The sequence below is a fragment of the Chiloscyllium plagiosum genome, chromosome 1 (genome assembly GCF_004010195.1).
Source record: "Chiloscyllium plagiosum isolate BGI_BamShark_2017 chromosome 1, ASM401019v2, whole genome shotgun sequence".
Lineage (NCBI taxonomy): Eukaryota > Metazoa > Chordata > Chondrichthyes > Orectolobiformes > Hemiscylliidae > Chiloscyllium > Chiloscyllium plagiosum.
The window spans coordinates 21,889,333-21,909,895 of record NC_057710.1 but is presented as its reverse complement, the minus strand read 5'-3'; the positions used below and the strand labels follow the sequence as shown (position 1 = coordinate 21,909,895).

Sequence of the window (20,563 nt, the reverse complement as noted above, 5' to 3'; positions counted from 1 at the left end):
TGTTTCCCCATCTGTTTCTCCACATCTCTGCTGCTATTGGGGGGCCTATAGTAAACACCCAACAAGGTGACTGCACCTTTCCTATTTCTGACTTCAGCCCATACTACCTCCAGAGGCAGATCCCCCTCAAACTTCCTTTCTGCAGCCGTTATACCATTTCTAATCAGCAATGCCACCCCCCCTCCTTTTTTCCCACCCTCCCTAATCTTACTGAAACACCTGTAACCAGGAACCTCCAACAGCCATTCCTGTCCCTCAGGAATTTATACCTCTAGATGTCCGAATCCCGACTGGAGGTTGAACGTTGACCCCACAGAAATGATATGAATTTTCCTGTGGTTCTCAAAATGCTGGCAAGACCCTTGTTGCCCACATGAAATCTCTGTAACTGTCTCTCCGATATGCTGCCCTGTATCTTTTGAAACTGTTGTTTGTTTTCTTCTTTTCACTCATTCTCCTTTCCTACTTTGCTTCCCCACCGATATACATTTTATCTGTCACTTCTTCATTGCTTTCCTTCAGACATTCTCCTTTTAAATTGGAAAGTCAGGAGGTGTATTATGCTTATTAAGTATGTAGCATTCTAAGGTATCTAAAGCATTAGTCACATGAACAAATTGACCAAATATATATCAGCCTAGTACATTGGGAGTTAAAATATTAATTCTATCAATTCTTTTATTCCATTCAGTACTACATAGTTTTGGTGGTTAGTCCAAAAGATGGTGACTTGAGGTGTCAGCAGGGGAGATCTTTGGGGCCAGCGACCATAATTCTATTAGATTTAAAATAGTGATGGAAAAGGATAGACCAGATCTAAAAGTTGAAGTTCTAAATTGGAGAAAAGGCCAATTTTGACTGTATTAGGCAAGAACTTCCAAAAACTGACTGGGGACAGATGTTTGCAGGTAAAGGGACAGCTGGAAACTGGGAAGCCTTCAGAAATGAGATGAGAGTCCAGAGACAGTATATTCCTGTTAAGGTGAAAGGAAAGGCTGGTAGGTATAGGGAATGCTGGATTGAGAATTTGATTAAGAGAAAGAAGGAAGATATGTCAGGTATAGACAAGATCGATCGAATAAATCCTTAGAATGTAAAGGCAGTAGGAATATACTTAAGAGGGAAATCAGGAGGGCAAAAAGGGGACATGAGATAGCTTTGGCAGACAGAGCTTAAGGAGAATCCAAATTGTTTTTACAAATACATTAAGGACAAAAGGGTAACTTTTGTTAGGGAGAGAATAGGGCCCCTCAAAGACCAGCAAGGCGGCCTTTGTGTGGAACTGCAGCAGATGGGGGAGTATTTTGGATCGGTATTTACTGTGGAAAAGGACATGGAAGATAGAAAATGTAGGGAAATGGATGGTGACATCTTGAAAAATGTCTATACTACAGAGGAGGAAGTACTGGATGTATTGAAACACATAAAAGTGGATAAATCCACAGGACCTGATCAGATATACCCTAGAATTCTGTGGGAAGCCAGGGACAGAATTGCTGGGCCCCTTGCTGAGGTATTTGTATTATCGATAATCACAGGTGAGGTGCTGGAAGACTGGAGGTTGGCTAACATGGTACCACTGTTTAAGAAGGGTGGTAAGGACAAGTCAGGGAACCTGACATCGGTGGTGGGCAAGTTGTTGGAGGGAATCCTGAAGGAAAGGACGTACACATATTTGAAAAGGCAAGGACTGATTAGGGATAGTCAACATGGCCTGTGTGTGGGAAATCATCTCTCTCAAACTTGATTGAATGATTTGAAGAAGTAACAAAGAGGATTGATGAGGGCAAAGCAGTGGATGTGATCTATATGGACTTCAGTAAGGCGTTCAACAAGGTTCCCCATGGGAGACTGGTGAACAAGGTTAGATCTCACGGAATATAGGGAGAACTAGCCATTTAGATACAGAACTGGCTCAAAGGCAGAAGACAAAGGGTGGTGGTGGAGGGTTGTTTTTCAAACTGGAGGCCTGTGACCATTGGAGTCCCACAAGGATCGGTGCTGGGTCCTCTACGTTTCGTCATTTACATAAATGATTTGGATGAGAGCATAAGGGGTACAGTTAGTAATTTTGCAGATGACACCAAAATTGGAGGTGTAGTGGACAGTGATGAAGGTTACCTCAGATTACAACAGGATCTGGATCAGATGGGCCAATGGGTTGAGAAGTGGCAGATGGAGTTTAATTTAGATAAATGCGAGGTGCTACATTTTGGGAAAGCAAAGCTTAGCAGGACTTATACACTTAATGGTAAGGTCCTAGGGTGTGTTTCTGAACAAAGAGCCCTTGGAGTGCAGGTTCATAGCTCCTTGAAAGTGGAGTCGCAGGTAGATAGAATAGTGAAGAAGGCGTTTGGTATGCTTTCCTTTATTGATCAGAGTATTGAGTACAGGAATGTTGTGAAACCTGAAAGGGTTCAGAAAAGATTTACAAGGATGTTGTCAGGGTTGGAGGATTTGAGCTATGGGGAAAGGCTGAACAGGCTGGGGCTGTTTTCTCTGGAGGGTCAGAGGCTGAGTGGTGATCTTATAGAGGTTTATAAAATCATGAGGGGCATGGATAGGATAACTAGACAAAGTCTCTTCCTTGGTGTGGGGGGAAGTCCAGAACTAGAGGGAATAGGTGAGAGGGGAAAGATATAAAAGAGACCTAAGGGGCAACTTTCTCACGCAGAGGGTGATACATGTATGGAATGAGCTGCCAGAGGAAGTGGTGGAGGCTGGTACAATTGCAACATTTAAAAGACATCTGTGTGGGTATATGAATAGGAAGGGTTTAGAGGGATATGGGCCGGGTGCTGGCAGGTGGGACTAGATCGGGTTGGGATATCTGGTCGACATGGATGGGTTGGACTGAAGGGTCTGTTTCCATGCTGTACATCTCAATGACTCTGTGTGACATGTGACTTATATATCAAATCACCATGGCTTCATCTTTCAAAAAGGATACATTTTACAAATTAATTACCTCAGTGACTTTTTGCAGGGAATGTTGGTGATTTGCGTTCTAATCGTTCTGCTGCAGATTCTTCGGTGATTCCTGTTGTTCCCTTCCGAAGTGCACCATATGATGTTTCACCTCCACGAAACCCTTCAAGCTCAGTCGCTGTTGCTGACCATTCAGAAATCTCTCCGACAGTTTTTCTTCCTGCAGACTACTTGCCAGCCCAGCCCCCGTCCAATCAGACTATGGTACAGCTCTCAGCTGGCATTCCTGCAGCAGAGCACTCAGCAAGCAGACCCGCAGCACAGCACTCAGCAAGCAGACCCGCAGCACAGCACTTGGCTGGTGCCCCCGCAGTCCAGCCCTCGACTGGTATACCGATCGCACAGCCCTCTGCCAGCGCCCCCACAGTGCAGCCCTCGACCAGTGTACGGATAGCGCACCCCTCGGCCAGCACCCCCACAGTGCAGACCTCAACCGGTGTACCGGTAGCGCTGTCCGCGGTAAGTGTCCCCACAGTGCAGCCCTCGGCCGACGACCCCGCAGGGCAGACCTCGAACAGTGTACCGGTAGCGGTGCCCTCGGCTGGCGCCCAAACAGTGCAGCCCTCAACCGGTATACCGGTAGCGCTGTCCACGGTGCGCACCTCTGCAGTTCAGCCCTCAGCCGGAACCTCTGCTGTGCAGTCTTCGACCAATGCACCTATAGTACCTACTTCTGTACCTGCTGCCACTCACCAGTGCCCCGCTTTATTAGTTGCCGCTTCAACAACCTCAACTGCATCATCACCTTCTGTGTCTTTGACTACCTCTACTCTCACCCCACCACATCATTCCATCGAATTCAAAATACCAATTCAAGAATCGGGAAAGTCAATAGATAAAGAAAACAAAGATGACAAGCTACCTGTGCAGGTAATGTGGCAATTTATCCTCCAGTCTTTTATTGATATGATATGAAATTCCATCATCAATGCTCTCATGCAGATCTCCATGGAGTTAAGTAGAAGGGATATATAATTCTTGAATGGATTAGTATGCTCTTGAGTTCTTAATGTGTTTCCTTTCTTGCTTAGAATGCATGTAATTTTGATCTCCTTATTAAAGAAGAATTAGGGTTCTATCTCAACCTCTCCCCTCATCTGAGGTGTGGTAACCCTCATGTTAAACCACTATCATCTCTCTCTCTCTGTCTCTGTGTCTCTCTCACACACTCACTCTCACACACATATGAGAGAGAACAACCTATTGTCTGGTAGGATTATGGTGATTTGACCTTAAATGCATTAGGGTCAGTTCAGAAGACATGTATGAAGTTGATGTCTAGAATCAACAAGTTCTCTTATCAGGATCAGCCAAACAGTGGACTTGTTTCCACTCTAGTTAAGAAGAGTAAGAGATGACTTGATTGAAATGCTTAAGATCCTTAACATGATGAATGTGGAAGAAATGTTCTGGATAAGTCAAGAAGTAGGTAGTACTGTTTCAAGATTTCCGTTTTAAGATTGAAATGAGCGGAAAATAAAACTGAGGTTTTTCCAACTTTGGAAATCTCTGCCTGAGAAAGCAGTCAAGGCAGGGTAATTTGAATATTTTTAAGACTGGTTCCCTTGTCAAACAAGAATCTAAGGTTAACAGGGTAGAGAATGACGAATATAAAACAACAGATCAACCATGATCTTACTGAATGGCTCAGCAGGCTCAAGAGCTGAATAGCCTCCTTCTGATCCTCAGCCATCTCTTTGTGGAAGGTTATTTACTGCTTTCATGACTCAACGCTGAATGCAACAATTTCTAACTGTAAACGGTCCCATCTTCCACCCTTTCCTTTGCATGTAGGTTTTCCTCTTATTTTTGCTGCACTCCTACTCCTTTTGTTTCCTGCCCCGACACCATTCTTTCTAGCCCGGAGGATTAACTTGAGGTTTAATGTCTTCTGTCCCCAATCCTACCAGAGACCTTGCACCATCGTCCGCTGGTCCAAACTATCTCTCACTTTTCTCTCAGTTTTGATGCATGGTCATGGAACTGAAAGGTAAACTCTCCTCCACAGACCTGCTGAGCAGTTCGAGCAAATTCTATTTGTGTTTCAGATTTCTGGCATCTGTAGTATTCTGGTTTGGATTGTTATAAATTACTGTTGTCAAAAAAAGAAATCAACAACTATCTAGCAAAATGACAGGTTGCAGAATACAAGAAAACCACTTGTGGCAAGTGAATTGTAAAACAGAATGTCAACAGTCCACTTTTGTGGATGTTTAGAACTGAGAGATTGTGGTGGAAATCTAGCAAAATTATATCAGGGATGAAGAACCTAGAAAGAATAGAAAAGCTAACGCAGGATGTTCTCCTGGATGAAGAGAAGAGAAAGAGATTTACTAGGATGAGCGGGTTCAGTCTGAGTGAACCTGGGGGAGACAGCAGCCGTGGGATAATTATCTGAGGAGCAGGATCAGTCAATGAACATCAAGGAGAACAGTAGCGGCAGCAGCAGGATAAATAACTGAGGAGTGGGGTCAGTCAGAGTGAACCTAGGGGTGGAGCTCTGGAGGTGATGTCACAACTCAAAAAGTGACATGGGCTTGGCTGCTCAAGATCAGAGTGGTGCTGGAAAAGCACAGCAGGTCAGGCAGCATCCGAGGAGTAGGAAAATCGACATTTCGGCAAAAGCCCTTCATCAGGAATGAAGGCTTTTGCCCCAAACATAGATTTTCCTGCTCCTCGGATGCTGCCTGACCTTCTGTGCTTTTCCAGCACCACTCTGATCTTGACTCTGACCTCCAGCATCAGCAGTACTCACTTTTGCTCAAGAACCAGGTTTGCAGACTGAGTGATAGGATCTGGAGAGAGATAAACTACTTACTTTTTGTAGTTGTAGTTTGCTAGGTATAGAGAGCGGGAGAGAGCTGAGTTTAGTGATGAGTGTTTAAGATTATGTAATCAGTTCCTGGATTATTGTCTATAGTTGATAATGTTTATAAAGGCAGGAGAACTGGGCCCTGTAGATAGCGTCTCCTGCAATATGTAGGAAATCTAGGACCTTTCCGAAGTCTATGCTGACTACATTTGCACCAAGCGTGGTCAGCTGCAGCTCCGCATGGAGTGCCTGGAGCTGCTGATGGACTCCCTATGGAGCATACATGAGACTGAGAATTTCATTGATAGTACGTTTAGTGAACTGGTCACACCACCAGAAAGAGTTACACAGACAGAGAAGAGTTGAATGAACCCCAGGAAGATGGGTAAGCGCGGACAGGCAGTGCAGGATTCCCCTGTGGCCGTTTCCTCTCAAGCAGGTATACCATTCTGGATTCTGTTGTGGGCAGGATGGACCTCTTGGGAACAGTCAGATCAGTGGCACCATGACTGGCTCAGTTTTACAGCAGTAACGGTGGGAATGTAGGTGAACAGTAGTGATAGGGGACTCTATAGTCAGGGGCACTGATAGGCTTTTATGTGGTTGCAAGTGAGACTCCAGGTGGTGTGTTAGTTCCCTGGTGCCAGGGTCAAGGATGTCTCTGAGCAGGCACAGGATATTCTGAAGGGGGATGGTGGGCACCCAGATATTGGTATCAACAAGTTTGGCAGAAAGAGAGATGGTTCCTGGAAAGTGAGTTCAAGGAGTTAGGTAGGAAGTTGAAAAGCAGGGCCTGTAGGGTTCTAATTTTGGGAATACTTGTTGTGCCACATGCCAGTGAGGCTAGAAATAGGAAAATAATTAGTTAAATATGTGGCTAAAGAGCTGGTGTAGGAAGGAGGACTGCATGTTTGTGAATCCTTGAGAGGTGATCTGGGCAGGTGGGAGCTCTACAAGAAGAACAGCTTGTATCTAAACTAGGCACCAGGATACATGAACATCAACTAGCCACAAAACGATATAACCCACTCTCACTAGTATCCTTACATACAGGTGAGGAAGGACACCACTTCGACTGAAACAATACATCCATCCTAGGACAAACCAAACAGAGACACACATGAGAATTCCTCGAAGCATGGCATTCCAACCGGGAACTGTATCAACAAACACACCAACTTGGCTCCCATTTACCATACCCTGATAAAAAGAACAGGAAATGACATCACCACAGGAAATGATGTTACCACAGGAAATGACATCACCAAATCTAGGAAACTCAAATATATAAATAGGAAGCGGGCTGCACCACCAGTGCTTTATTTGGAGGCTCAATGAAGATGTTACCTAGTATGGTGACAAAATGTCTGAAAACGAACCTTCCAGCTCAGCAAGCAAACCTAAATCCAGAACCAATACCCTGGTAGGGATATTTACTAGTACCACTTAGGAGGGTTTAAACTCTGTGAGCTGGAACCAGAGCAGTAGTAAGCAAGTAAAATGACCAAAGAGGAGTTTGAGACAAAGGCCAAGTCTAAGAGGAAGAACAGACAGGAAGAGGTTACTGAACACAGTGAGTTGGTGTTCTGAACTGTATTTGTTTTAATGCGTGGAGTATAACAGGCAAGGCAGATGAGCTTAGAGCTTGGATTAGTTCGATTATCCGAACGAGATGGGCAGGCACTGTTTCGTTTGGATAATTGATTATTCAGATAATCGATTTTAGTTTGAACAGGGGAAGCCACATTGATCTAATGCTGTGCTCTACTGGAGAATTTGTTTAAATCTATAATTTTAATGGGTCTGCCATTTAAACGATCTTTGTTTCCAAACTAATCTTTGCACTCTGCAAATTACAGGTTAAAATAAGAAAAACTAAACCCTTACCATGATTCGCAACATTAAACAAGGTCCCAAACAGCTTCTGCGATTGCAAGACCATTTATAGTATCAGTGTCTGGGAACTCAGTCTCGCGATAGAAACAGAGGAACCCTGCCTCACACATATGTTTACATTCTAGGCCTTTTTTAAAAATGAATGGCCCAGTAAAGTGCTGGGAATACTGTAAAACACTTAGTTTTACAGGGCTGTGTAACACCCCTTACCTAAAACAATCCTGTCGCTGATGCTTGAGCAGCTTGTGTTTCTTTGTTTTTGCCAGCATTTTCACATCATCTTCAGTACAGGTAAATCGAATAAAGTACACTTACCTCTTTGAAACGTTTTTGCAGGACTTTGAAATCTTTGGAAAATCAAGATTCTGATAACTGAGGTTCCTCTGTACATAACTATGATGTTGTAGCTATAACAGAGACTTGACTGAGACAGTGACTAGACTGGCAGGATATGACTTAATATGCCAGGATTTAGATGTTTCACCCATGATGAGAGGGATGTAAAGGGGGTGGGGAGTTATGTTGCTGATTAGGGAGACTATCACAGCTGTGTGGTGGGAGAACACCTTGGAGGGCTCATCCATCGTGGTCATATGGGTACAGCTCAGGAGTAAGAAGGGTGAAATCGCTTTAATGGGGTTGGATTACATGCCTCCCAATAGCTAACAGGTGATCAAGGTACAGATATGTATCCAGATGGAAAATGTAAAAACAACAGAGTTGTAGTGAGTGATTTTAACTTCTCCTGTTTTGACTGGTACTTGTTTACTGCCAGGTACTTGGATGGGGGGTGGTGGAATTTGTTAGGTGTGTCCAGGGCAGTTTTTGAAACAGGATGTAAGCAAAAATAAAAATTGTTGGAAAAGCTCAGCAGATCTGGCAGCACCTGCGGAGAGAAAACCAAGTTAATGTTTCAGGTCAAGTGACCCTTCCTCATAACTCTTCTCTCCACAGATGCTGCCAGACCTGCTGACCTTTTCCAGCAATTTCTGTTATTGTTTCTGATTTACAGAATCTGCAGTTCTTTGGATTTTTATTTATTATGTAAATAGTCCAACTATGGAAGGGGCCATACTCGACCTGGTATTGGGGAATGAGCCCGGCAAAGTGATTTAAGTTTCAGTGGGGGAGCATTTCGACAATAGTGACCATAATACTGTAAGTTGTAAGTTACTTATAGATAAGAGTAATCTGTGGATGAAAGTACTAAATTAGGGGAAGGCTAACTACCACAATATTAGACAGAAACTGGGAAATGTAGCTGTTCGAAGGTAAATCTACCTCTGGCATGTGGGAGTCTTTTAAAAGCCAGTTGATTAGAGTTCAGGACCAGCATATTCCTGTGAAATTGAAGGATAAGATTTGGGAACCTTGGATGACAAGAAATTGAGAGCTTAGTCAAAAAGAAAAAGGAGGCATTTGTAAGATTTAGGAAATTGAGGACAGACAGAGCCATTGAAGAATGTCAAGATAACAGGAAAGAACTCAAAAAGGAACAGGAGGGTTAAAAGAGGCCAACAGGATTTAGGAAAATCCCATGGTGCTTTTTTATGTATAAATAGAAGAGTAAGAAGGTAGCTAGGGAAAGGGTAGGTTCACTCAAGGACAAAGGAGAAAATTTATGAGTGGAGCCAGAGGAAATAGGTGAGGCCCTTAACAAATACTTTGCGTCAGTGTTCACAAAGGAGAGAGATAGGTTTATGGTGGGATATGTTGATATTCTGGGCACATCAATATAAAAGAGAATGCTGGATGTTTTAAAACTCATTAAGATAGACAAGTCCCAAGGACCTGATGGGATCCATCCCAGAATGATGAGGGAGGCAGATGAGGAAATTTCCGGCAGCCTTGTACAAACTTTTTGCATCATCTGTAGTCACAGGTAAGGTTCCAGAGGACTGGAGAATTGTCCATTGTTGTTCCTATGTTATGAAGGGCAACAGGATAATCCAGGAAATTGAAGACCAGTGAACCTTATGTCAGTGGTAGGGAAATTATCGGAGAAGATTCTTAGGGATAGGATTTGGAAAAATATGGACTTATTAGCAATAGACAGCATGACTTTGTGCGGGGCAAATCATGTCAAACTTGATTGACCGTTTTGAGGAAGTGACAAAGGTGATGAGGAAAGGACAGTAAATGTTATACATATGGACTTTAGTAAGGTCTTTGACAAGATCCCTCATGGCAGACTGATACTAAAGGTGAAGTCACATGGGATCCGTGGTGAGCTGGTAAGATGGATACAGAAATGGTTTAGTCATAGAAAACCGAGTAGAAGTGGGAGGGTGTTTATCAGACTGGTATTCTGTGACCAGTGGTGTTCTGCAGGGATAAGTGCTGGGATCCCTCTTGTTTGTAATGTATGTAAGAGATTTGGAGCAGTATGTAGGTGATCTAATGATTTAGTTTATAGATGATGCAAAGGTTTGTGGAGCTGCAGAGGATTAACAGAGGATACAGCAGGGTATAGATAAGCTGGAGATTTGGGCATAGAAACGGCAGATGGAGTTTAATCCGGACAAACATGAGGTGATATGTTTTGGAAAATCTAATTCAGGAGGGAAATGTACAGTAAATGGCAGAACTAAAATAGCATCAACATACAGAGGGAAATAGGCATGCACTCCACAATTTCCTGAAAATGGCAACGTAAATGGATAGGGTGGTCAAGAAGGCATATAGTTTGCTTGCAATCATCAGTTGGGTACATGGAGTGCAAAAATGGCAAGTTATGTTGCAGCTGTAGAAGAAAACTTCAGTTCAGCCATATTTAGAAAGTTGTGTACAGTTCTGTTCACCACAGTACCAGAAGTATACAGAGACTTTGAAGAGGGTACAGAAATGATTTACCAGGATGTTACTAGGTTCAAAGGGTATTAGCTGTGAGGAGAGATTGGACAAACTTGGTTTGTTTTCACTTGAACGTCAAAAGATGATAGAAGGTGATAGAAGGTTACAGAATTATAAGAAGCATGGATACAGTCAATTGTTCTTCAATGTGATGGTTGCATTCTTGTGCAACTCTGCATTCTAGAATTATGCTTTAGAAACAGTGTTTAGTTTAAAGTGTTGGCGATGTAACCGCATTATGCCAACACACATTTTAAAAGTTCACACTTTACAAATAGCATCCCCAATTCATTAGTCACATGATAGCAAATTGGCTTTGAGAAAACATGTGTTATAGCAGAATGACCTGGACAATGAATGGTCAAAGTCTTTTCCTCAGGTTAGAAGTATCAATTCATAGGGGACATCGGTTTAAGGAAAAAGGGTGTAAGTTTAAAGGAGATGTGAGAGGCAAGATGTTTACACAGAGGGTAGTAAGTGCCTGCAATGTGCTGCCAGAGGACTTGGTGAAAGCAATGTTTAAGAGACATCTTGACAGATATATGAATAGGCAAGGAATAGAGGAATACATACAGCGTAGATGCAAAAGGTTTTTAGTTTAAAAAGACATCATGTGTCAGCGCAGTCTTGGTGGGCTAACAGGCCTGTTCCTGTGCCATATCCTTCATTGTTCTTTGTTAAGGAAATACATAGTTTGCCCTATTCCAACTGCCCTATAGAGGGTGCTTTGCTTTTTTGGATATTTTTCTGGTAGTGATTTGCTGAGTCTGACCTCTGTGGTAGAAAATGACTGGAATCAATGATAGGATTTTGGATTAACTGTTGCTTGCAGAGGTATGGATTAATCAGGGTCATTCAATGTGATTTTTAAAAGGAAAGGGTGTGTTCTATTGGCTTGATTGAATGTTTTGAGGAAGTAGCTCAAAGTATTGGGGAGGATGGTATAATGGATGTTACTTACATGGATTTTAGTAAGATGTTTAGAGTCATAGAGTCATCCATGCCGACTAGATAGCCCAACCCAATCTAGTCCCAAACAAAAAGAGAAAATGCTGGAAAATCTCAGCAGGTCTGGCAGCATCTGTAAGGAAAGAAAAGAGCTGACATTTCGAGTCTAACTGACCCTTTGTCAAAGCTTGAAATGTCAACACTTTTTTCTCTCCTTACAGATGCTGCCAGACCTCCTGAGATTTTCCAGCATTTTCTCTTTTGGTTTCAGATTCCAGCATTTGCAGTAATTTGCTTTTATCCAATCTAGTCCCACCTGCCAGCACCTGGCCCATATCCCTCCAGACCCTTCCTACTCATATACCCATTCAGATGCCTCTTAAATGTTGCAATTGTATTAGCCCCCACCACTTCCTCTGGCAGCTCAGCCAATACATGTACCACCCTCTGTGTGAAAACAATGCCCCTCAGGTGTCTTTTATATTTTTCCCTTCTCATCCTAAATCTATGCCCTCTCGTTCTGGACTCCCCCCATCCTAAGGAAGAGACTTGGTCTATTTACCCTATCCATGCCCCTCATGATTTTATAAACTTCTATAAGGTCACCCCTCAAGCCTCCAATGCTCCAGGGAAAACAGCCCTAGCCTATTCAACCTCTCCCTATAGCTCCAACCCTGGCAATATCCTTGTAAATCTTTTCTGAACCCTTTCAAGTTTCACAACATCTTTCCGATAGGAAGACCAGAATTGCACACAATGTATCAAAAGTGGCCTAATCAATGTCCTCTACAGCCGCAACATGACCTCCCAACTCCTGTACTCAATACTCTGACCAATAAAGGAAAGCATACCAAACTCCACCTTCGCTATCCTATCTACCTGTGACTCCACTTTCAAGGAGCTATGAACCTGCACTCCAAGGTCTCTTTGTTCAGCAACACTCCCTAGGACCTTACCATTAAGTGTATAAGTCCTCAAAGTTTGTGTGAAGATTTGTAGCTCGGGTGCTCGTTGTTGTGGTTCTGTTCGCCGAGCTGGAAGTTTTTGTTGCAAACGTTTCGTCCCCTGGCTAGGCGACAACCTCAGTGCTTGGGAGCCTCCTGCGAAGCACTTCGCAGGAGGCTACCAAGCACTGAGGATGTATAAGTCCTGCTAAGATTTGCTTTCCCAAAATGCAGCCCCTCGCATTTATCTGAATTAAACTCCATCTGCCACTTCTCAGCCCATTGGCCCATCTGGTCCAGATCCTGTTGTAATCTGAGGTAACCCTCTTTGCTGTCCACTACACCTCCAATTTTGGTGTCATCTGCAAACTTATTAACTTGTACCTCTTTTATGCTCTCATACAAATCATTTATGTAAATGACAAGAAGTAGAGGACCTAGCATTGATCCTTGTGGCACTCCACTGGTCACAGGCCTCCAGTCTGGAAAAACAACCCTCCACCACCCACCCTCTGTCTTCTACCTTTGAGCCAGTTCTGTATCCAAATGGCTAGTTCTCCCTGTATTCCATGAGATCTAACCTTGCTAATCAGTCTCCCATGGGGAACCTTGTCGAATGCCTTACTGAACTCCATATAGATCACATCTACTGCTCTGCCCTCATCAATCTTCTTTGTTACTTCTTCAGAAAACTCAATCAAGTTTGTGAGACATGATTTCCCACACACAAAGCCATGTTGACTTTGTTAAAGAACTACATAGTTTGACCTGATCCAGCTGCCCCAGAGGATGCTTTGTAGTGAGTTGGATCCAAAATTGAAACTGCTGTAAAAACTTAGCAAGTCCAGCAGCATCTGTGGAGAGAAAGCAGAGCTAAGTTTCTGAAGAAGGTCACTGAAACAGCATCCGCAGTTGTTTGGTATTCGTTTTGGATCCACAATTGGCTCAGCTACAGGAAACAAAGGGTAATGGGTGACTGACAGGTCATAGAATCATAGAATCCCTACAGTTAGAAGCATATCATTTGGACCATCTAGTCCAAACTGTCCCTCAGAAGAGCACCCCACCCAGATCCATCCCACTACCCTATCCCGGTAACTGTGTATTTCAGAGACTACACATCCCTTGATATTATGGGCAATTTAGCATGGCCAAGCCACCTGACCTGGGCATCTTTGGGACTGTGGGGAAAAAACCAGAGCACCCAAAGAAAAACCACATAGACACAGGGAGAATGTGCAAACCCCACACAGACAGTCACCTGAGGGTGGAATCAAACCCAGGCACTGTGAGGCAGTAGTGCTAATCACTGAGCCATCATGCTGTGGGTGTTTTTGCAAATGGCAACTGATGTTGGGTCCTTTGCTGTTTGTGGAGTGTATGAGGATTTAAAATAGATTTATATGTGAGAAGCATGATTGGGAAATTTGCAGATGATGATAAAATTGGCTGGGAAGCTGACTGTGAAAAGAATGACTGTCTTTTGCAAAATAATGAGGAATTTGGGTAGACTGGACAGGGAACAGCGGTATCCCACGACAGTGTATAGATTTAAGTGATTGGAAGAAGGATGAGAAGAGACATGAGGGCAAGGCTTTTCAACCAGAGGTTGGTGGGTGTCTACAATGTGCTACCCTGATCAACCTGTTTCTGAGCTTGAATCTTTTTGCTGTTAAGATCTTTCTAAAGTTTTTTTTTCTGCTGCGTAATAAACTAGTACTCTTCTGTTAGAATAACATTGATAGTCCTGTTTCAATATGTATGGTGACTAATCACCATGATAACCAAACTACAAAAAGAAAACTTATCAAGCCATGCTGCTTTCTGGGATCTGACTTGACCAATGTTACCCATCAGCTGCGATCCTTTGCAGGACTCCTATTTGGTATCTTGCTTGTGCATAAAGCACATTAAACAATAAGGTAACAGGCTATAAATTTGGCTAGGCAAAACTGACGACTGCAGATACTGGAGATTAGAGTGGTGCTGGAAATGCACAGCAGGTCAGGCATCATCTGAGGAGCAGGAGCATCAGGAATGAGACTAGAAGCCTCTGGGGTGGAGAGATAAATGGGAGGAGGGTGGGGCTGGAGAGAAGGTAGCTGGGAATGCAATATGTGGATGGAGAAAGGGGTAAAGGTGATAGGTCAGAAAAAGAGGGTTGAGCGGATAGGTGGGAAGGAAGATTGACAGGTAGGACAGGTCATGAGGATGGTGCTGATCTGGAAGTTTGGAACCTGGGGTAAGGTATGGGGAGGGGAAATGCGGAAACTGGTAAAATCCACATTGATGCCCTGGGGTTGAAGTGTTCAGAGGCAGAAGATGAGGCATTCTTCCTCCAGGCACCGGGTGGTGAGGGAGCGGTGGTGGAGGAGGCCCAGGACCTGCATGTCCTTGGCAGAGTGGGGATGTGAGTTGAAATGTTGGGCTATGGGGCGGAGGAGTTGATTGGTGCAGGTGTCATGGAGATGTTCCCTGAAGCGGTCTGTGAGAAGGCGTCCAGTCTCCACAATGTAAAGGAGACCGCATCGAGAGCAACGGATACATTAAATGACATTGGTGGAAGGGCAGGTGAAACTTTGGATGTGGAAGGCTCCTTTGGGGCCTTGGAAAGAGGTGTGGGCACAGGTTTTGCAATTCTTGTGGTGGCAGGGGAAGGTGCCAGGACAGCATGGTGGTTTGGAGAGGGGGGGGTTGATGGAGTTGGTGGACCTGACCAGGTAGTCATGGAGGAAATGGTCTTTGCGAAAAGTAGATAGGAGTGGTGAGGGAAATATGGTAGTGGGGTCAGTTTGTAGGTGGTGGAAATGTCGGCGGATGATACGGTTTATGTGAAGGTTGGTAGGGTGGAAGGTGAGGACCAGGGGGGGTTCTGTTACGATTGGAGGGAGGCGGAGGTGCGGGATGTGGATGAGATGCATTGGAGGGCATCTTCAACCACGTGGGAGGGGAAATTGCGGTCTTGAAAGAAGGAGGCCATCTGGTGTGTTCTGTGGTGGAACTGGTCCTCCTGGGAGCAGATACGGCAGAGGAATTGTGAATACGAGATAGCATTATAATACAAATTAGGCTGTTGACCTTTAAAAATGTATCCTTTTTGAGAAACCCCTCTGATTTTGTTGCCTCACCTTTGTTTCCTTTCCCCTTTTTTGTAAATCTGGCAGGCAGCTCATCCTTCTGTTAAAATTGTGAAACCTTGTATCACTGTGATCCAAAGGGTATCAGTGTGCAATCCTTTTCTGTGCGGTTACAATAAAATCAGGCATTTTGTATATTTTATAACTCTGAGTTTGGAAGACTGTACTGTCAAAGATCGGCACCATTTCAGTTTCTAAGATAAATGATTACAATTGGTCACAGTTTTTCTTCTTTGTTTAATTTCTTTTTCTGAGAAACATTGCATAAGCTTTAAAGGATCTCAAGATAATAAGACAGTTCCTGATATTGACAACAGATGTTTGCTGTCTTTTCAAAGTCAAAAAATTGTGTCAAGTGAGCAAAAAAACACTCCATTTGATCCAAGGCGATGTAGAAATGGTACCATACGTTGCACCTGCTCACATGCCTGCTCTGGGGATTTAAACAACATGTTGCTGTCAGATACATATCCAAACAGCCAAGCTGTCAGATACATATCCAAACTCTCTCAAGCACATCAGGATTTGAGCAACAATTATGTGTCTTTAACCATTCAGATTACAAAAGCAGAGCAGATTCTAAATCAGAATGCTCTCTGGACCATCAGAAGAATGTTATGAAATGAGAGAAGACTTACAAATATGTTGCCAGGGTTGGAGGGTTTGAGCTATAAGGAGAGGCTGAATAGACTGGGGCTGTTTTCCCTGGAGCATAGGAGGTTGAGGGATGAGCTCATAGAGGTTTATAAAATCATGAGGAATATGGATGCGGTAAATAGACAAGGTATTTTCCCTGTGGTGGGGGAGTCCAGAACTAGAGGGCATAGGTTTAAGGTGAGAGGGCAAAAATTTACAAGAGAGCTAAGAGGCAGAGGGGTGGTATGTGTATGGAATGAGCTACCTGAGGAAGTGATGGAGGCTGGTACAATTAAAACATAGGTAAAAACAATGACTGCAGATGCTGAAAACCAGATTCTGGATTAGTGGTGCTGGAAAAGCACAGCAGTTCAGGCAGCATCCGAGAGCACTGCTCCTTGGATGCTGCCTGAACTGCTGTGCTTTTCCAGCACCACTAATCCACAATTAAAACATATAAAAGGCATCTGAATGGGTGTATGAATAGGAAAGTTTTGAGGGATATGGGCCAAGTGCTGGTTAATGGGACTAGATTAATTTAGGATATCTGGTCGGCATGGATGAGTTGGACATAAGCGTCTGTTTCCGTGCTGTACATCTCTGACTCTATGACTCTGAGTCAGTATAGAAAGCAATGTAATGAGGGCAAGAAAGATTGGATTCAGAGAGAGAGAGAGAGAGAGAAAAGAAGCTGTAAAAGTAAAAATAAAACTGCAACAATAATTTAAAATCTAAAGCTATGAGACTGCAGATTTGTAAAAGCTATTTTTCAATCTCAGAAAAGTATTGGTAGGAATGAAAGCCTTACATTAATAAATAAATTCTCACCTTTGCTAATGAATTCAGCTTTATCTGTGTCTTAAGAATGACAACTTTCAGATTTCTGCTTTCAAATGCATATGTATGGTTGTTGTTAATTCGAGCCCATTATCTTGAAACAATGACTGACTCTTTCTATATCCTCCCATGCTGTGACAAAAAAATCTTCATGTTTATTTTGGTTACACACGAACATAATCTCAATTGGAAATGCCAAATAATTTGTGTAGTGAAGTTAATAAAATTTGATTTAGTAAGTTTAGAATTATGGGTTGGCATTCATTGCTGTATTTTTCAACTAGGAGTTTTGATATTTTAAATATAGGTTATTTGACATTTGTATTGTATTATGGAAATGAGATTTATCATCACCTTGATTCACTCTTCTCAACTTAATTTTTTTTGTTTAAAGGAGAAGATGGGTACTTTTGATGACTCAAAGTCCAGTGATTCTTTCCATTCTCCAAGGAATCAAACCATAAATTCAGATCAGAACAGCAATGCTGCGAAAAGAAACATAAATGAAATATTCACACCCAATACTGATGAAACTAGGAGAGAAATAAAAAACAATCAAGCTGTTGCAGATGACACTTCAACCTGCAGACAAGTACACTCACACCAACGTCTAGATCAGTTACATGATGATTTTGAGGGCATTAGTAAACCAGGAATATTGCAGAGTGACATTCAGAATATGCAGTCAGAAACTCAGGCTGAAGGTGGCTGTTCAATAACAATGGGCGATTTACAGCTCAGTAAACACTCAGTGGATAATTCAAGAAATGAGAATCATTCAAACATGGCTGTGCCACGTGCCAATCTTAATCCAAGAGATATGCCCGAAGAGGCCAACCCTTTGGGTTTGGGTGATAGCAGTAGTCAGGGTGCTAATGTTTCTTGTGATTTCAATGCCAAAGACTCAATTAAAGAACAAAAGATTCAAGCATTACATGGTTACCAGAATGATCAACTGCAAAGAAGCTTTTATGATGTTCACAGTCCATTGAATATACAATTGAATTTTGATGCTCAAAATAAATTAAGGAAGGGTGTAGGCTCTGATGAAAAACACATGTTAAATCAAGACAAACATATTGGCGACAAATCTGTGGCTTTTCAGGCACATAATATTGAAATTGCACAAACTGGTGATGACGGGGCTGACTCCAAAATTGAATTTGGGGAAAATGTGCAAACAAGTCACAGCACAGATTCAGTTTCCAACAGTGAACAATTAAGCAGTTCTTGTTCCGAGTCCTCGTATGGAAGCATTTATATTAGTTCTGACTCTGTCAGTGAGTCAAGTGCTGATGTGGAACACAGCTCCCAAAGTGCAAACCGATTCAACAATGACACACTGCTTCCTACATCTCAGCTAATTGGCACACAGGCATCAGGTCAGATCTGTGACATGGATGGTTTACAAGAAAATGCACAAAAACAAACTGCGAATTATGAATACAATCTAGACACAAGATCAAATAAAAAGTTAAATCTGGGAGTAAATACTTCAAAGGGAGAAAGTTCATACTCTTGTGCGAATGAATTGAACCAGAGAATATATGATACTAATCCAGGACTGTACAATGAGGATGTTAAGGAACATAGTGGGTATATTTGTCAAGAACCTAATTATGAAGATGAAGCAGGCAGTGATCACAAATTTGAAGCAGCAAACATGGGAGATGCTAGGTGGCGTGCTTTTGATCGTAGCTCCATTGATGCTTTGTCTACTGAGCATGTTTCTTTCGTTGCAAAGAAAGGGTCACAAGCTGAAAAGCCTGTAAAATCAAATAGGGACATAACACAGTCAAATTACCTATATGTAACAGTGTCAGTTCTGGCATTATCAATGGTCGCTGTGTGCATATGGAAATACTACCATAAATAAGGACTATTGTGATCTGAGTGGCTTTATGTCCTGAAACATTATTGTTGAAGTGATTTTAAACTTACAATATAATTTGAGTTAGCTGTTTGGAAGTAGGGAAATCATTCATTTTGTGCTTTTGTTCTTGGGAGGTGTTTGCAATTATATTTTTATTGCAATTTTATCATTGGAACAGGATCTTCATTTTAAACTGAAGATATCAAAGTAATTTACATAAATGTCTCTGCAAACAATTGACTTGAACTGCAACAAAGTAAAAGTGGATTCTAACAAATTTAAAGTAAACTTATCCTTGAACCAAATAATTATTCCAATTTGTATGTTTATGCAGTCACCAGTATCTATGCAAGTGTCCTTAAAATGTAAATATGTATTTGAAAAATTAGAATTTGAATTTTAAAAAGAATTTTTAACTGTGTCCTTGGTTATTTTGTCATGAGCATATTCTTTTGTATATATCAGTTTAATGACCAGCCCTCTGAATGTTAAGAAGATCAATTCTATTTTGCAACCAAAGCAAATACTTGTGAATGCTGGAAATTTAAACTGAAATGGAAAATTCTAGAGAAAATCTGACAACATCTGTACAGAGAAAAGCAAAGTTAATGTTCTTTGGAATGGAAGGGGGCTAGAAAATGAATGGGCTTTTATATTAAAAGGTGAGGAAGAGTAAGTGGAACAAGAGAAGGTTAGAAAGTGAGGGAAATTGCCGTGCCGTTAATGCTGTTGCCTTGCTACTGCTGCATTATACTCTGATGTTATTATTCGGGCTCAGCCAGATCATGTGAAACCTTGTCATTCTGTCTAATTCTGAGCTGAGCTGAATTCCATAAATTTTGGCCAAGACTATGATTGCTTACTTTCACCTCTGCAACCTTACCGTTAAAACAACCCAGCTCAACCCACAGCTCAAATCTTATTTCACATAAAGTTCCAAGTTCTTTTCCTTGTTTATCGCTGTCTTCCTTCAGTGACATTTTACACATTTCTTTCTTCCACCATGACTGGCTGTACTTCCAGCTGTATCTGACCTATTCTTTGAATACAAACAGCTTGACTTCAATTTGGCCAGTTTTTCAACCAAACTTTAATTCACATTACACAATTCCTGCCTGTATGGTTTGGCTTGTGTTCACTTAAATCTGTATTGTTCTCTCAACTTTGTGAAGTGCCTTAAAGTTTTCTAAACTAAATCTCCAATTAATTTCATTGTGAAGTACCCAGAGTTTACACAGAATTTGTAACAACTTTTTAATGTTCATTTTCACAATTACTCTGGTTAATTTTTAATATTGAATTTTTTTTTTCAAAATATTTTTTTCTTAGAATAATGTCTTGCTGGAGTTACCTCTTTCAGAAATAAAGAAAAACTTCAATTTATGTAACAGCTTTCACAACTTCACAGTACTTCTAAATCCTTTGTAACCAGTGGAAGATAAATTTGGACTCTCTGGTTCTGCAGGAGAATCACAACCTGCAGCAGTCCTGTACAATGCATGAATGTTTCAGGAATTAACCAGACAACTGTGACATTACTGTGTGAACTTGTCAGGCTGCACATGCTACAGCTTCCAGGACCAGTAATTTTTCCCAAAGATACTTCTTTAATACTGTAATTTTTTTCCAACTTTAATGG

At 42.1% G+C, this 20,563-nt stretch overlaps 1 protein-coding gene across 3 annotated transcripts in view; it reads left to right on the top strand.

Annotated features, from left to right (window-relative positions):
* The window catches only part of mavs (mitochondrial antiviral signaling protein), a 36,170-nt gene extending 16,854 nt beyond the window's left edge, over positions 1–19,316 (top strand). The window contains exons 4-5 of one of the 3 annotated variants that reach the window (XM_043700574.1): positions 2,987–3,858; positions 17,446–19,316. In XM_043700574.1, coding sequence (XP_043556509.1) covers positions 2,987–3,858; positions 17,446–18,927 — 2,354 coding nt within the window. In that variant the 3' untranslated portion in view covers positions 18,928–19,316. The remainder of the gene's footprint in view (positions 1–2,986; positions 3,859–17,445) is intronic. The other 2 variants (XM_043700483.1, XM_043700665.1) reach the window with 2 other exon arrangements.
* Positions 19,317–20,563: the final 1,247 nt, after the last annotated feature.